At 49.0% G+C, this 15,538-nt stretch overlaps 1 protein-coding gene across 2 annotated transcripts in view; it reads left to right on the top strand.

The window, feature by feature from the left end:
- Positions 1-15,538, top strand: part of CD74 (CD74 molecule) — a 106,752-nt gene that overhangs the window by 16,664 nt on the left and 74,550 nt on the right. For both annotated transcript variants that reach the window (XM_078653597.1, XM_078653598.1), the window contains exons 3-4: positions 10,081-10,181; positions 11,380-11,442. In XM_078653597.1, coding sequence (XP_078509723.1) covers positions 10,081-10,181; positions 11,380-11,442 — 164 coding nt within the window. The remainder of the gene's footprint in view (positions 1-10,080; positions 10,182-11,379; positions 11,443-15,538) is intronic.

Raw genomic sequence — 15,538 nt, 5'->3', positions numbered from 1 at the left:
GAGAAGCGGAAGACCAAGGCGCCTCTGCGTGGCGGCCAACATCAGACCAACACCATGGACCACTATGCACATGCCAAGGGTTCGCCCGGTGCTGTGAGCCGTGTTTCGGACGCCTCTAAGACCCTCTTTCCGGAGACTTCTGACCCGTCCTTGAAGGATGTTATGGGAGCCATTGCCGCCATGCAGGCCTCTATGGGGCAACAATATGAGGCCTTGGTGACCAAGATCGACACGGTGGCCATCGATATCACGCTGATTAGAGCGGATCTTTCGAAAACCAACGAGAGAGTGGAATCGTTGGGCTTGAAGACCTCCAGTTTGGTCACTGATGTCTCGAATGCCCAAGCGGAACTTGGTAATCTCCGATCCTCCCATGACCAACTGGCCCGCCGTCTTGAGGATTACGAAAATAGGGCCCGCCGCAACAACGTACGTCTTATTGGCGTTCCGGAAGATTCTGAGACCGAGGGGGCTGATCTCCTGGTTGAAGACCTGATTTCCAACCATTTGGCTCCTGCGGGACTTAGTAAATTTTTTGCGGTGGAACGGGCCCATCGTGTTCCCGGCGGGAAGGCCAAGCTGGGTGCTCCTCCGAGACCCATCATCGCCAGGCTGTTCCATTTTCGAGATCGGGACGCTGTGCTGCAGGCTTCGCGAGACAAAGGACCAGTGAAATTTGAAAATGCCTCTATTTCCTTTTATCCTGACTATTCGCCGCTTGTTCAGAAGCAGAGACTTGGATTTCAGGGGGTCAAGAGGCGCCTGCGAGACTTGGGTTTGAAATACTCCTTATTGTTCCCCACCAGACTGTGGATTGAGTATCGGGAACGTACATTCTTTTTTGACCGCCCTGATAATGTCAGTGACTGGCTTGATACACTCCCTGAGGGACAGGATCGTTCCGGACACCCTGGCGGCGCCGACGGGGGTGTGGCCGAGTGAGGACTTTGCCGGTGGATCCCGACGTCTGGACTTTTTGTCAGCTGAGTTTGTCCTTGGGACCTTTTAGACCCTGTTCAGCCCGGGGGTGGTGGGGGGTAAACGGGGACTCTTCCTCCTCCTGGGTTCTTAGCGTAGTAAGTTTTGATATGGGGCGACAGGCACACTGCAAGTTGGGGTGGCTTTTTAGTCTTACGCAGGGGTGCAGGGCGGGGGGAGTACCGTGGGTAAGTTTGTGTGTTTTTGTTTCTTCACGAGGCATCGTATTGATTGTGGTGTTCTATGTGGGTTCTGCTCCTCTCATGCATTGGGGATGGGGGGCGGTGAGTTGAGACTCTTATCCTGGAACGTCAATGGTTTGGGTGACAGGATTAAGCGGGGTATTGTCTTGAGATACCTTAAGCGGCACTCCCCCGATATTGTCCTCTTGCAAGAGACTCATTTAATGGGGAACGCTTGTCAGGCTCTTAATCGACGTGGTTACCGCCTAGTGGCCCACGCGGGGTTTACCTCTGGGTCTAGGGGGACTGGCATCCTTCTTCGGTCCTCCCTTCCCTTTGCAGTTGATGACGTCACACTTGATGACAGGGGGCGCTATGCTGTGCTCACTGGTAGATGGGAGGGGAGGACCTTGTCCATTCTCTCGGTTTATGTTCCCCCGGGCTTGCAGACCTTAACCTTCGCTGACTTGTGTGGTGTCCTTTTGGGTTTACCGGAAGGGCTTCTGATCCTGGGTGGGGACTTTAACTCTGTTGTATCTGGCGCTTCTGACCGACATCCACCCAGGGACCTGCCTAGGGCGCACAGGTGGCTTACCGACTTCCTGGAGACTTTTGGGCTTGTCGATGCTTGGAGGCTGCTACACCCTACACAGTTGCAGTACACGTTCCACTCTGGGGCCCATGGCAGTTTGTCCCGACTGGACTACTTTTTATTGCCCGCAGTTCAGTCTACTTCTATCAGGGAAATTCGTCAGCTCCCCAGGGGTATCTCGGACCATTCCCCATTATGGCTCCGTTGCGAGGTTGGTGTGGGAGTCGAGGGTAGAGTGGCCCCGATTAACCCGTGGTACTTTCATGATCCCCGGACCCGCTCCAGCCTTGTTAAAGCCATCGAGAACTATTTTGATGAAAATGTGGGGTCGGTCTCTTCATCTGTTTCGTTGTGGGAAGCGTTTAAAACTGTGATACGTGGTCAGTCCTTGTCCATGATTACCGCAGCGAAAAAGGCCGCCACTGTTGAGGTTGTTCGGATAGAATCTGAGATTGCTGCTTTGGAGGAGGATCTTAGTCTTGATGTATCTAGCATAAAGCTTCACACTCTTGCTTTGAAACAGGCGGACTATAAGGCTCTGGTTACGGATGCAGCGAAAGTGATGTACAGGGAGCAGCAGGGACGATTGTATGACGTGGGTGATAAAGCGGGCAAGTTGTTGGCGTGGTTGGATAAGAAGGAGCGAGTGAATCGCGTGGTCCCAGTGGTTGAGAAGCTTGACGGTGAGTGTGTCACAGACCCCGTTGGGATCGTTCAGTGCTTCGCGGATCACTTTGAGACTGTGTACACCTCAGTCTGTGCTCGAGACGAGGAAGACTCTTGTTTACTGCTGCGGGACATAGCTCTGCCTTGCCTTTCTGACTCAGATAGGGATATTTTGGATGCTCCGCTAACGGTGGATGAAATCGCGGTGGCGATCCGATCGCTCCGCTCGGGTAAGGCGTTGGGCCCCAATGGTTTACCTATTGAGCTTTATAAACTGCGGCCCGACAAAATGGCGCCTTATTTACGAGACATGTTTCTCGAGGCCCTGGAGTCGGGCTCCCTCCCCGTGGACCAGCGACTTGCCACTATTGTCGTTATTCCTAAAGAGGGTAAGCCTCGAGACCGTTGTACCTCCTACAGGCCTATCTCTTTGCTCAACGCCAAACCCAAGATATTGGCGAAAACTCTGGCTAATCGATTGGTCACTGTGATCGGAGACCTGATCCATCCGGATCAGTCCGGTTTTATCCCGCACCGCAACACTGCCTTGAACCTGCGTAGACTCCATGGGGTTCTCGCGAGAGCTGGGACGCTTACGGAACCGGCCATTTTGGTCTCTCTCGACGCTACCATGGCCTTCGACACAATCGAATGGCCCTACCTATGGACGGCCCTCCTGTAATTCGGGTTTGGGCCAGGCTTTATAGCCTGGGTGAAACTTCTTTACGAACATCCCCTGGCCCAGGTGGTGGTTAACGGACGAGTTTCTGGCGTCTTTGAGCTTGGACGGGGTACCCGGCAGGGCTGTCCGTTGTCTCCACTGCTCTTTGCTCTCGCTCTTGAACCGCTGGCGGAATGGCTCCGTTGGGAACCGTCCATGCGGGGCATTTGATGGTCCCCTGATTTCGAGGATCGAGTCTCTCTATATGCAGACGATATCCTCCTATATCTTACCTCGCCGCGGAAATCCCTTAATGTACTTTTCGATGTGCTTGCTTCCTTTGGCAAGAACTCCGGTCTCGTTATCAATTGGGCTAAATCCTGCGTCTACGTTTTGGCAGGAGATCTCCCTCCTTTGCCCCGTAGATTTCCAATCCAGGTGGCGAGGACCGGTTTTAAGTACTTGGGGATCTATATTTCCCTAGATCCCGTTCTGCGCTATGACCTCAATCTGTTGCCCCCCCTCCAGCGGCTTAAACTTGATGTAGCTCGCTGGCGTAAGTTGCCATTGTCGCCCCTCGGCAGAGCGGCGCTCTTTAAAATGATGTCTTTGCCCCGTTTCTTGTACGCGCTACAGAACTCCTTTGACCCGATTGCCTCCAGCTACTTTCGTGAAGTGGAAAATCTGCAGAGGCAACTTATCTGGGACGGACGTGCCCGTATCGCCTTATCCAAGCTCACACTTCCGTGGTACGATGGCGGTATAGCCCTCCCGGACATTAGACGTTATTACTGGGCGTCCCAACTCAGCGCAATTAACCACGCAACTTACGCTCCGGGCCCATCTCTGGCTTTTTCAATGGATAGGCTTCTCCTCCCGGGAGGGTATTTTAGTAGAACGCTGTACTCCGGTGGTCGCCGTGGAGCGCTGACCGGTCCCACTAAGATTGCTGTGAGAGTGTGGCGTGATGCGACTGCGGCCCTGGGCTGGAGTGGTAGATTCACTCGGGCCACCCCCCCCTGTATGACTCAGAATGTTTGGGTTCTTTGTGGCGGACGAAAGGCTTTGACAAATGGGACATGATTGGCATCTGTAGAGTAGGTGACTTGTGGTCGAAGGGGACGGTCAAGTCCTTTGATGCACTGCGTCTGGAGTATGACCTGGGCGGTACTGAATTCTTTCGATACGCTCAGGTCCGTCACGCTTTGTTGTCTGTGTTCCCTGTGGGTACTGATATCCCTGAATCGTCCCCTTTGGAGGACCGTATTCTGGATGGACATGTACCTGATAGTACGATCTCCTTAATTTACAAAAAGCTCATTAACAACAGAGCGGATTTACTGATTCGCCTTAGAGAAGCATGGTGCTCTGACGGCCTGGAGTTAGACGACGAGGATTGGCAATCGGCTTTGTCCTCGCCTAAGGAGGTCGCTATCCCTGCCCGTTTGCGGTTTGTCCAATTGAAGATACTACACAGGGTGTATGTCACTGGGCCTTGCTTGGTTCGGATGGGGTTTTCCATGGATGGGTCATGCAAGCGTGGCTGTGGTATGACTGGTACCTTTCTTCACATATTGTGGGAGTGCCCGGTGATGGTACGATTCTGGGCCCGAGTGCACGATGTTATGAGGATTGTTACGGGTGTGTCTCTGCTGCCCGAAGCCAGGCGTTGCCTACTTAATGTTTGGGAGCCTAATGATTACAACTCCGCACAAATTATCTGGGCGACCCTTGGTAATATGGTTGCTAAAAGGGACATTGCCCAGCTTTGGGGTTCGCATAGGCCACCTACCCTGTCCGCCTGGAAAGACAACATGGATTGGTGCATGTTCCGAGAAAAGACTGTGTACCTTTCCCGGGGACGTCCCAAGAAATGGGGTCATGTCTGGTCCCAATGGAACACATATCGGGGTAATATATGCACTCCCCCCACGATTTGTCTGCTGATGTGTCCCTATCCCCCTAATTGGCGTTCATTCGTTATCACTGATGCATTTGTTGCTTGTCTCCTCGCTTGCCCCTACCCCTATTTTAACTGATTGTCATGTGTTGATTTTATCTTGAGCTCTGCCCACATGAATCCATGATATTGCTCTGTATATATTTTCTGCCTTGTGAAGTATTGTTTGTTGTTTGTTACTGTTCAATAAAAGTTTATAAAAAATAAAATAACATTTTTTTTATTTGAAATACGGGTTGCCTCACATCTATTAGTATGGGGAGAACCATTAAGGTCAGACTGACCCTTAATGTTTGGAAGAAGCAATATAAAAACACATTTCCTACAATTTCCAGACACTTCATCCAGAGAAACAGGGTACAGCAAGGTGCAATCTGTATGAACCTTAGACCGCAGATCCCACAGTTGTTTAGATGAGTAGATATGAGGGGCAGATAGAATTTGAGCAGGGCTCATGGCCCCTGGACCTGTACTGGCGTGGACGGGCGCAGACGGGCTTGCCTTTGGCATGCCTTCGCGCTGCGCGTGTCCGTCCCGAGTCCATTAAATAGCTTAATGGGCGTGCGGCGTGCAGGAGGCGTCTAAACAACTGGAGCGCTAACCGCTCACGGCGCGAGTCTCCCACAGTGGTGTCAAGGTGTATGAGCACGGAGTTTAACACACTCCAACATGTCTTCTCTGGACCGGAATCGAGCATCCTAGGACCGGTTTCTGGCTATCAGCCGTCTTCAGCCAGGATAGCTTGACTCCAGTGGCGTAGTGAGCACGGCACCCATGTCTGGGCATACTCCAAACACACAAGATGATGGACGGAATGTTGCACAATGGCAAAACATTCACCCCCAGTCACAGATCTGGGTTTAATCCATCGTTATTTTGCTCACCAAGCCACCCCAGTTCAGACATGGCCATATGCAAATCAGTCTTGACCCTGTGCCTCATGGAAACAGTCCAGCCCGAACTGCCAAGCCATGTCGTACCTGGACCGGAATCAAGCATCCCAGGACCGGTTTCTGGCTATCAGCCGTCTTCAGACAGGATAGCTTGACTCCACTGGCGTAGTGAGCACGGGACCCACGTCTGGGCATACCCTTCCCATATAGGGTGAACAGCAAAACACACAAGATGATGGACGGAATGTTGCACAATGGCAAAACATTCACCCCCAGTCACAGATCTGGGTTTAATCCATCGTTATTTTGCTCACCAAGCCACCCCAGTTCAGACATGGCCATATGCAAATCAATCTTGACCCTGTGCCTCATGGGAACAGTCCAGCCCGAACTGCCAAGCCATGTCTTCCCTGGACCGGAATCAAGCATCCTAGGACCGGTTTCTGGCTATCAGTGAATACGCAGGGTAATGTTTGAGGTATCTTCCAACGAAGCATCACTGGAGCGTGGTCAGACAACGTGCGTGCAAGATTTAAGGTGTCTATGGTCCATGAGGCAATATCAGAGGTAATTAACCAATAGTCTATCCTAGACCAGGCGTTATGTTGCGTAGTAATACATGTTCCCTCCCTAGTGGTCGGGTTACTGTTATGCCTGATGTCCATAAGCTCATGTTCAAGGATAATGTTATTAAGTTGTAGGGCAGCCCTAGCATGTGGGTTGCGAGTAGCACCTATTCTGTCCCAGTCATTGTTAAGAGTGACGTTAAAGTCCCCGGCCCAAATTATCGTGTCTTTTCCTATTGTCATTATTTTAGCCCAAACATTGAGGAAAAGTTGTGGGTCATCCACATTCGGACCGTAAATTACCAGTAAGGTGATCTTTGTTGTCATGAGTGTACCCGTTAAAATGAGATAACGCCCTTCAGGATCTTTAAGTGCTTGAGCCATGGTCCAGCCAAGTCCCCGTCTGATCAATATCGCTACCCCCAGCTGTAGTTAGAATAGTGGGCGAATAGATCTCAGCCCAATATCTATTCTTCAGTTTAGGGGCAGAATCGGATTTCAGGTGAGTCTCTTGGAGGAAACATACATCTATGTGGTGCCTGCTTAAATAAGTATGGACCACCCGTGCTTTCTTAAAGTAATTAATCCCTCGTACGTTCCAAGTGAGAAATGTAGTCCCGCCCATTACTCAATATATGCCTTAAATGGAACCAGTGTGTGTAAGAAGATTGCGCATTAGAACAACACAAAGTATCGAATAAGCAATATTTCCTTGCTGTACATCGTGTGTAAAAAAAGACAAAAACTGCATTGTGAGAAAAACAAAGTTGTAAGGCACTTCATGCGTGCTCTACGTAGTGAAACACCATGCGTCTGGATATACTATATTTCCCATTTCCACCCTCCAACCACATCAACCTCCCAATCAGGTTGAGACTTACTGCCACCCCCCACCCTTGAAAACAAAGGCACATGGGAGATCTCCCTGTGGAGCTTGGGACGTCGGCTGTAACCTGCCGTGAAGCAGGGTGACCAGGCTTTTGCGTTTGTTGAGGAATCTGTCAAAGGAAGAGCTTAAACTCTTGCATTAACATGAACAGTGTATCATGTTCAACTGTGGCCGAAACAACAAACACATTTCTTGTAATTAACACAGTTATGAAGCTATGGGCGAGATTAGGTGCAGTTATATTTGAGAGGCAGATCAGTCATTGTCACTTAAGTTCTGTATGCAACGGGGAGTTGTGAGAAATGCAGTGGCGACTGCCTTGCATATATGAGCTTAGCGTATTTAAGTGCTGACTTAGCGTCAGTGAAAAACTGTGCCTTCCCTTAAAATGTGACTCTGAGCTTTGCTGGGTATAGCATAGCATAGGGAATGGAGGTGTTCTGCAAGATACGTTTCGCTGGCGTGAACTCTCTGCGTGCCACCTGGACAGCGGGCGTGTAGTCAGGAAAAAAGGAGACAGAGTTACCTTGAGGAATCACAGGGCTCTTATCCCTAGCCGCTCTGAGGATTGCAACCCTGTCCCTGTAATTCAGAAGACGTGCAATTATTGGGCGAGGCGGGGCACCAGGCGGCATCCGGGACCCAAAGAGCGATGCGCATTCTCAGTGATAAGAACCTGCGAGAGAGTCAGCCCAAAGAGGTCTCGTAGCAGTTCCTCTATGTCGGGTTCCATCTTCGGGATTGCTGTAGATTCCGGCAGACCTATAATACGGAGATTGTTGCGCCGAGAGCGTGCTTCCAAATCCTCGTTTTTAGCTTTTATCACCGCCAGCACTTTTTCCATGTTTAGGATTTGAATTTTATATTCAGCGTGTGAATCCTGGGTGTCCGACAACCTGTTTTCCAGGGTTTCAATCCGGCCTTCCTGTAAGTCTACACGTTTTTTAACTATTTCAAGACTTGATGTGAGACCATCTATCTTATTGTCTACAGTTTTAATACTGGAGCGCACGTCCAGCAGGGTGGTGCGCAGGTCTTTTTCCTGTTGTTCCAAAGGTTCTTTGGACCCTTGCGCAGTGTCCAGCTCGGGGCCTGCACCACTCGTTCTGGTCTGGCACTTGTTCTCAAATGCTTCGCCTGCTTGGTGTCAGTACGTTGTTCGAACAGAGGAAGAGAAAATGGGCATTGGATGACGTGGGGCCAATGCAGGATAGCAGTGCTGCTGTCACGTTCCCCAGTACCAATGAGTGGCAGAGACTACTTTGATTGCTGCTTTCGCCGTCAGACCTGTAAGTGTGGCTTGCTCACAAAGATTGCAGCCCTCAGGCGGTTGTCTAGCTCGGCATCTCAAAGGGGGAGCCAGCCGTCTCAGTGATGCGCAGGTGGAGGCCAGTACGGAGCGCCCAGCGGCGCTTGAGCAAGCCAGGACAAAGAGGGACCCACTGCCCCAAACCAGGCCTCCGCGTCCAGCTCTCAGGCACCGGAGGTCTGCAGGGGAAGATAGAGTCTCACCCGATGCCCCACTCACCCTGGCACCAAAGCATCACAATGGCTCAGCAGGTGAGGAAGCGTGGCCAGGGGATGCCGCACCATGGGCCCGAGCACACCAACCACCCCAGCCCCAACGGTGCCACAAACCGAATGTGGCTTGAGCTAGCGCAGGAGAAGCGTGCATGACTCCGCAATGCCACAGCGCCCCTGTCCCACTTACCATACCGCTTGGTCTCACCGGGGCTCCTTATCCGCAGGCCTGTTCATCCGGTTGCCTCTTTGTACGCGAAGGCTCAGCAGTCTCTGACTCTTCTTGTGGCCCGCCCAACCTCGCAGCACCAGGCCTCGAGCACGGGCCAGAGCACCACTAGCGCCTCCACCTCCGGTATCGGAGCTTCTCACCTGTCACAAGGGTTGCCGCAGGATGGAATCAGGCACGTACCACAGATCCTGCCCGAAATGCCTGCTCTCGGCTCCACCGGATACAAGGTCCGGCTTATGCAGCGTCACTCTTGGCTCCAAGGGTATGCCATTCTAGGTGCATTCTCTATCGTTGCGCGGCAGCCATGATGTCTTCTCGGCCAGGCCGCAGTGAATCGGGTGAGATTTCTCGGCGTTAACTCCACTCCCGTCTGCAAAAACATCGCCTAGGCAGTGCGTGTCGGTGCAGCAGCACCTTCCGTCGGTAGGCATTAGTAGATTCTGATTTAAAATGTTGATTTTCAGAGTTAATGAGGCCTGGTCTGCAGAACCCCTTCAGCAGGCGGCCATCCCGCTGCATGACGTAGCCACACCCATGAGCATTACCGGAATGTTCATTTCATTTAGTACTGTTAAGTTAGTGTCTCCAAGCTAGATTGTTGCATATTTTATTAAATGTAATTTGATTCACCTGGAAGATTTTCATGGGGTTATGTAATCCGCATGGGTGCTTCTTTCCCTTGCTATAATTTGGTTCATCAGAACAATTTACTCTTTCTGCCTCGATTATACAAGCAGTCTAGTTTTATAGGCTCAATATGTACCTAGTTAAATTCTGTCTCTTCTTTTATACTTCCCCGTTTGCCTTACTTAGCTGATCACCTTTCTATCTCCCCACTCTTACCTCTTTCTCTTGCTTTGATTTTCTCATCTCTCTTTATTCTATCCCCTGCCGTACATTCCCTTTTCTTCTTCTCAATATTGTCATCCTCATTCTGCAGACCCTTCTCCTCATAAGAAGATGCAGATGGCCATGGCTATGGCCAGCATGCCATTGGCCTTTGCAGACACAGACGAGCGTCCTTTCAAGGTGAACCTAACGGTGAGTCTTAAGTGGTGTAAGAGGCATCAGGGGTCTTCTGAACCAACTTGGGTTTTGTGCATGCATCACTCCTCTCCTGCTCCTTGTGGAACGTAATGCTCCCACAGTCCACCACGTGGCCTCCTGCATAGGTTGCTCTGTTTTTCTTTTCACACAGTCTCATGGGAGGTCTTAAGTATGTTCTTCTATAATTTGCTCATCATACAGTCTAACATAGGCTTTCTGCAGGTCCTTCTCGGACTCCCTCTTAATGCAATTTCCCTTGAGCGTTCTGCATGTGCTGCTATGGCAGACTCCTCACAGAGCTTCACTTTCGCCTATTGTATGTCCTGTTCTGATTCAGCCACACATGGGCCTTTTGTACTACATGCAGTTTGCTCTTTATACAGCTTGACATGCCATTTGCATGCTCAGTTCCAATTCACTAGCCATGCAGGCTCACAGAGGCGTCCTCTATCTCCTATTGCACTTCTCTCTTGCAGTTCTACATGGATCTTTTCTCTACCTGTGCCTTTCTGCTGCACCATTGTTACACCCCCACCCTGCTCCACGTATTCCCTGCTTCTTTCTTTCTTGCACCCTCTCTTGATCCTCCTGCATGTTCTTCTCTGCTTCACACCTCACATAGCCTCACCAGGCACTCCTGCATGTCCAATCAAGATTTCGTCTTCTTCCAATCTCACATGGACCTGCAGCATGTACTGCCATGACTCGCTCCTCATTCAGACTCGCGTCGTTCTCCTAATAGCTGTACTTTATTTCTACTCCTTATAATTAATGCTTCTACACGGACATCCTTTCTGCATGTGCTTTACTGCTGCACCAGTGTTAAAATCTCACACTGGCCTCATGCATTCTCTGCTTCTCATGGGCGTTTCTGTTTTGCAGTATTTCATTCTTCATATTACCTCATCCAAGACTATTACCTGCCCTGCTTAGATTCAGTATTAGTACTGGCCTCACACTGGACTCTTGCTTTTTCTTCTATAATACCATTGCAGTATCTCACCGGTCTCCTGCAAGGCTGTTATCGCAACCAAGCTGTGCTGATCATGACTATAATAAAAGTGTGCAGCACCCCTGCAATAGCTTTCTTATTCCTCTGTCCAATTGAACATGGTTAGAGTAAAGTTTTGGCTCTGTTCCTTTAAGAAGACCCATATTGGCACATAACACCCAATCTCTCCCCCACCCACAGAAACTGGAGAACACGGCTAAGAGGAGCAACAAAATAGAAGATCACGTGAAGTACATCGTGGCGGTGAGAGATTCACATTTCTGAAAACATATCTGCCCATACACTGGTATATGTCTTTGTCAGGATTTCATTATTGTTTCATATAGAAGAGGAGGCATGGCCTCAGGATTCTGCTTCAGATCAATGTATGCAGCAAACACTTGAGCAGGGTGAATGATGTGCCCAGACATGTGGTAATCCCGCACCCAAAAATACCAATAGTGTAGAGCTTGTTTTTGACTGAGTACAATACTAGTGCACTAGTTGTGCATCTCAGGAGAGGATACCATGGTACTGCTGCATTTTTTCCCTATATCAAGGAGCAAATCTTGGAATGTATAGTATTTTCCCTTCTGCTGGGATTTGTTTGGGGGAGAAACCTCTGGCAAGCGGTAACGTCTGCAAATCTGCTCAATGCACCTGAATCAGGATTCCTTCAGAGAGGGGAAAGAGGCCTTCTGTGTTAGGTTTAAAGCTGTATCCGTTTTGGATCATTACCAAGTTGGCCCCAGTCCTAACCCAAATCATACTCTCAGGTATCGGTGACTTTTTGCCTCCACTTCCTCATAATAGATTACTGCCTCTGATATCGTAGACACCGGCTATTGCGACAAGATCTGATGTTGCTAAATCACATTTATGTATTCAGACCAAGGGCCTTATTATGAGTTTGGCGGTCTCGTAGTGGGTCGTCATGCCAGTGCCCCCACTGTGAGAACACCAAACCCGTAGTCACAACGTCCTCCAGATTAGGACCTACATCCTGGTCTGGCAGGCAGTGCTTTGGCGGTCCCACAGCTGTGCCTTTCTAAGGCTTATATGTGAACCTTAGAAAGGCAGCGCCATGGGACCACCAAAGCAAGTTCCAGCATGGAAAGAAATGCACCATGTCGTGCATTTCTTTCCGTGATGAAACTGGAGGTGCAGAAATACGGGGGGCACCCTTGTAAACAGAGGCAGCTGGAGCCCTGAAGGGCCCCCATAGTTGCCTCTCTGCCACCCTTTTTATGGTGGTCACACCGCTATGAAAAGGGTGGCGGTGAGGCAACTCATAATATGCTTGGTTGTTCCAGCTGCATCACCGCCAGCATATTCTACCCAAGAAAAGACCAGCCACCCAGCGGGATCCTTGATCCGGGCAATGTCGGCAGTCTGACCGCCACAGCTGTAATACTGAGGGCAGTCCAGCAGTGTGGAGGTAGTCAGACCACGACTACGGTGTGTAGTCATAATAAGGCCCGTAAACAGTTTAAACTTAGCTATAAAGCAACAGAGCACTCTATAGTAGGTGTGGTTACAATGCATCAACAGGTAAAGGTTAGTTTGGCAGGGCGCTGCTGCAAGGGAAGTAGGGTATTGTGGGATTTGGGGAAGGAGCGACCGGCCAGATAGCAGGCAAGGTGTGCGAGCAGTAGGCCATATGGTTGGTGCAGCAGCAAGCATATGTGTGGGGTTGCAGAAAGGGGTATATGGAAGCATTTATGCAATGTTGGTAAACAGGATGTTAACTAACCAGTTGCACATCTATGAACCCATAGGTGTGTCTCCCATGGCACCAGTGTCAATGTTTGCTGTACTCTTACAGGATAAACAGGATGTTGCCATGGAATGAGGTGCTGTCTGATCAGTAGGCTCTTAAGCTTTTTTCTGTTGCTTTTTTCTGTTGCGGATGTGGGATGGTGTTTGACGGATTATGATTGAGTTAGATTTCCACATCCACGGATTGTAAAATGTCAAGGCATGTCTTCTGGTCTTGCACTGCTTGCACTCATTGGATTACAGTCTGGCTATTATTCTACTTTGTGTCCTTCAATTTCCTCCAAATGCTTAATATCATTGGAGATGAGAACACACTTAATTTGGGTTGAGTACAGCTTGAGGGAGGTCTTAGATATCCATGGTGTGTGTGGTTGTGAGACATGTTATAAATTATAATTTATAATCTGGGCAATGCCATAGACAGACGAGAGCCTCATGTGGCGCTTGGCCTCTTGTGCCCATTCATGAATTGGTGATGTCTTGGTTGGTAGTAAGACCTCCATGGGGCTTCCTGTAGAAACCCCTAAGTAGTTCGTTTAGTTTTAGTATTTGACACATTATCTTAAGACAAAAAAACACCACACGTTTGCTCCTAAAAAAGTAATATCTTTCGAATGTAAGTCTTAACAATTGAATATTCTAGAAAATGATCCAGAATGTGTGCGGAATTTGGTGGAAAAGCTTCATCTTAAATGAATGAAGCTTTTATTGGTCCTTGGTGGCCATATTTTTGTGGATTGGAAATGCACTTTTACCCTAGCTGAAGATTTCTGGCAGCCTGTTCCGTGAAACATTTCTGTTGTATTTCTATTTACTTATAATGTGTGTAGTTTATAGTGCCTAAATGACTCCTACTGGCAGACTGTACACTCTACAGTACACAAATACTACTTAACAATACCAACATACCATGCATAAAGTATGACGCGCGTGCGTACATGCAATAAATACATTGGTTACTAGAGCATATAATATTTCTGTTAATAACTCACTTTTGGTGATAGAAGGGCTTGTCCCTGTGGGTACTTTCTCCTCTTGAGCTCCTACGAAATACTTCCATTAAGGATATGACTTGTATTCCATTTTATTTGTTATTTCGTTACCGCCTTTGAAAAGTTCCAGGACATAATGACACTGAGCAAAACATGCTGGCGGATCACACAAAATGTTAAATCATTTAGTGTATCACAAAGGAATGTTTATAAATGAATAACATCCCAGAATTCGAATGATAAAACAAAGAAACAATTCCTAACCATTGATGAAAAAAGTAAAATGAAAGCAAAGTATGACTCCCAGCCTGCCATTTCTAGCTGGCAGAGCAGTTGTCAAGTGCTAACTCTACTTTGCCATTTAAAGTAACAGCAAAGCCCGAACCTTCCCTTTTAATATTTATAAAACACCCTCAAGGCAAGCCTACAGAGCTCTAAAGGCAGGGTGCATTACATTAAAAGTTTGCACATGTGCGTCTTAATTTTACATTTCCTGACAGTAACAAAAGAAAACAGCAGTCATTTTTACTATAGAAAAGCTAATAGCCCCATTTGAGAGAAGAGCTATACATGCTGACAACTCAGCAGTTCTAATTTCTGAGTGGGACAACTAAATATAATTAATTGATGCATTAAACATGACTTGATGGTCAAGTCGAATTTAATGTAACTTTTGAACAATGGCAACTTTAGTAACAAGCCAATTTTTTGCCCAAAGGTTCTAGGGACCATTACGGTTGCTGAACACAAGACAAGCCTTCAGTCCTGCTGGGTGGAGTTGTGGACGACTCTCAGGAAGGAACACAAAGGGCCTGCTGTTGGATGAGGTGTGACCTCTTCCTGGCAGGAAGGCTAAACGGGCTGTGTGCTCAAAAGGCGACCTCCAAAGGGGAAGCTGCCTTTGAAGGGCAAGAGGGATTGTTCTTTTGTTCTTGCAGACCAGTTAGCATCAAGGGCAGAGAGGGGAAAGCTGTGCTAAACAGGTTTTTCAGTGGGTGTGTAGCCCCCAGGCAGCCACACCTCTAGGGTGGGCAAGGAAGTTCTACACACCAAGATAAGAGTTCAGCCATCTTAGGAGTGGGCAGAATGGTGCATTCTAGGCTAGCTAGATGCCATGCTTCTCAGGAAGTCGTCACTAGGTAGGGGTATCTAATAGTCCATTATCTTGTAGTTGCCACATCCCCCAAGAGCACAAACTGGGCATAAAAGTGGCTCCCAGATCTCACATTACATCTGTACTGAAGTGTGGAGCAAAGAAAGCCTGCCCTGCTGTTCCGTGAACCCAGCAATGAGAGGCTGCACCAAGACTGGACTTCACCCGGTGGTTCTTGGGCTACAAAAGACAGGACTGTGCCTGTGGTGCCCTGCTCGAAGAAGTGTTGTCTCTGACCCTCAGAGAGAAGTGACTCCAAAAGTTAGTTGGCTGACTTCCTGTTACAGCGACAGGGCCACAAAGGCTAAAGAAGCGTACCTTGCGAAGCCTGGGAGACCAAGTCTCGGATTTGTTGGAGTGCAATTTGGTCACCCTAGGCGGATGTTATCCCCTGTTAAAGGGAACCACTGGTTTTACTGTAACCAGAGGCCAGTAG

This window comes from Lissotriton helveticus, chromosome 7 (genome assembly GCF_964261635.1).
Source record: "Lissotriton helveticus chromosome 7, aLisHel1.1, whole genome shotgun sequence".
Classification (NCBI taxonomy): Eukaryota; Metazoa; Chordata; class Amphibia; order Caudata; family Salamandridae; genus Lissotriton; species Lissotriton helveticus.
The sequence above is the reverse complement of the archived record's forward strand: the minus strand, read 5'-3'. Positions and strand labels throughout refer to the sequence as shown.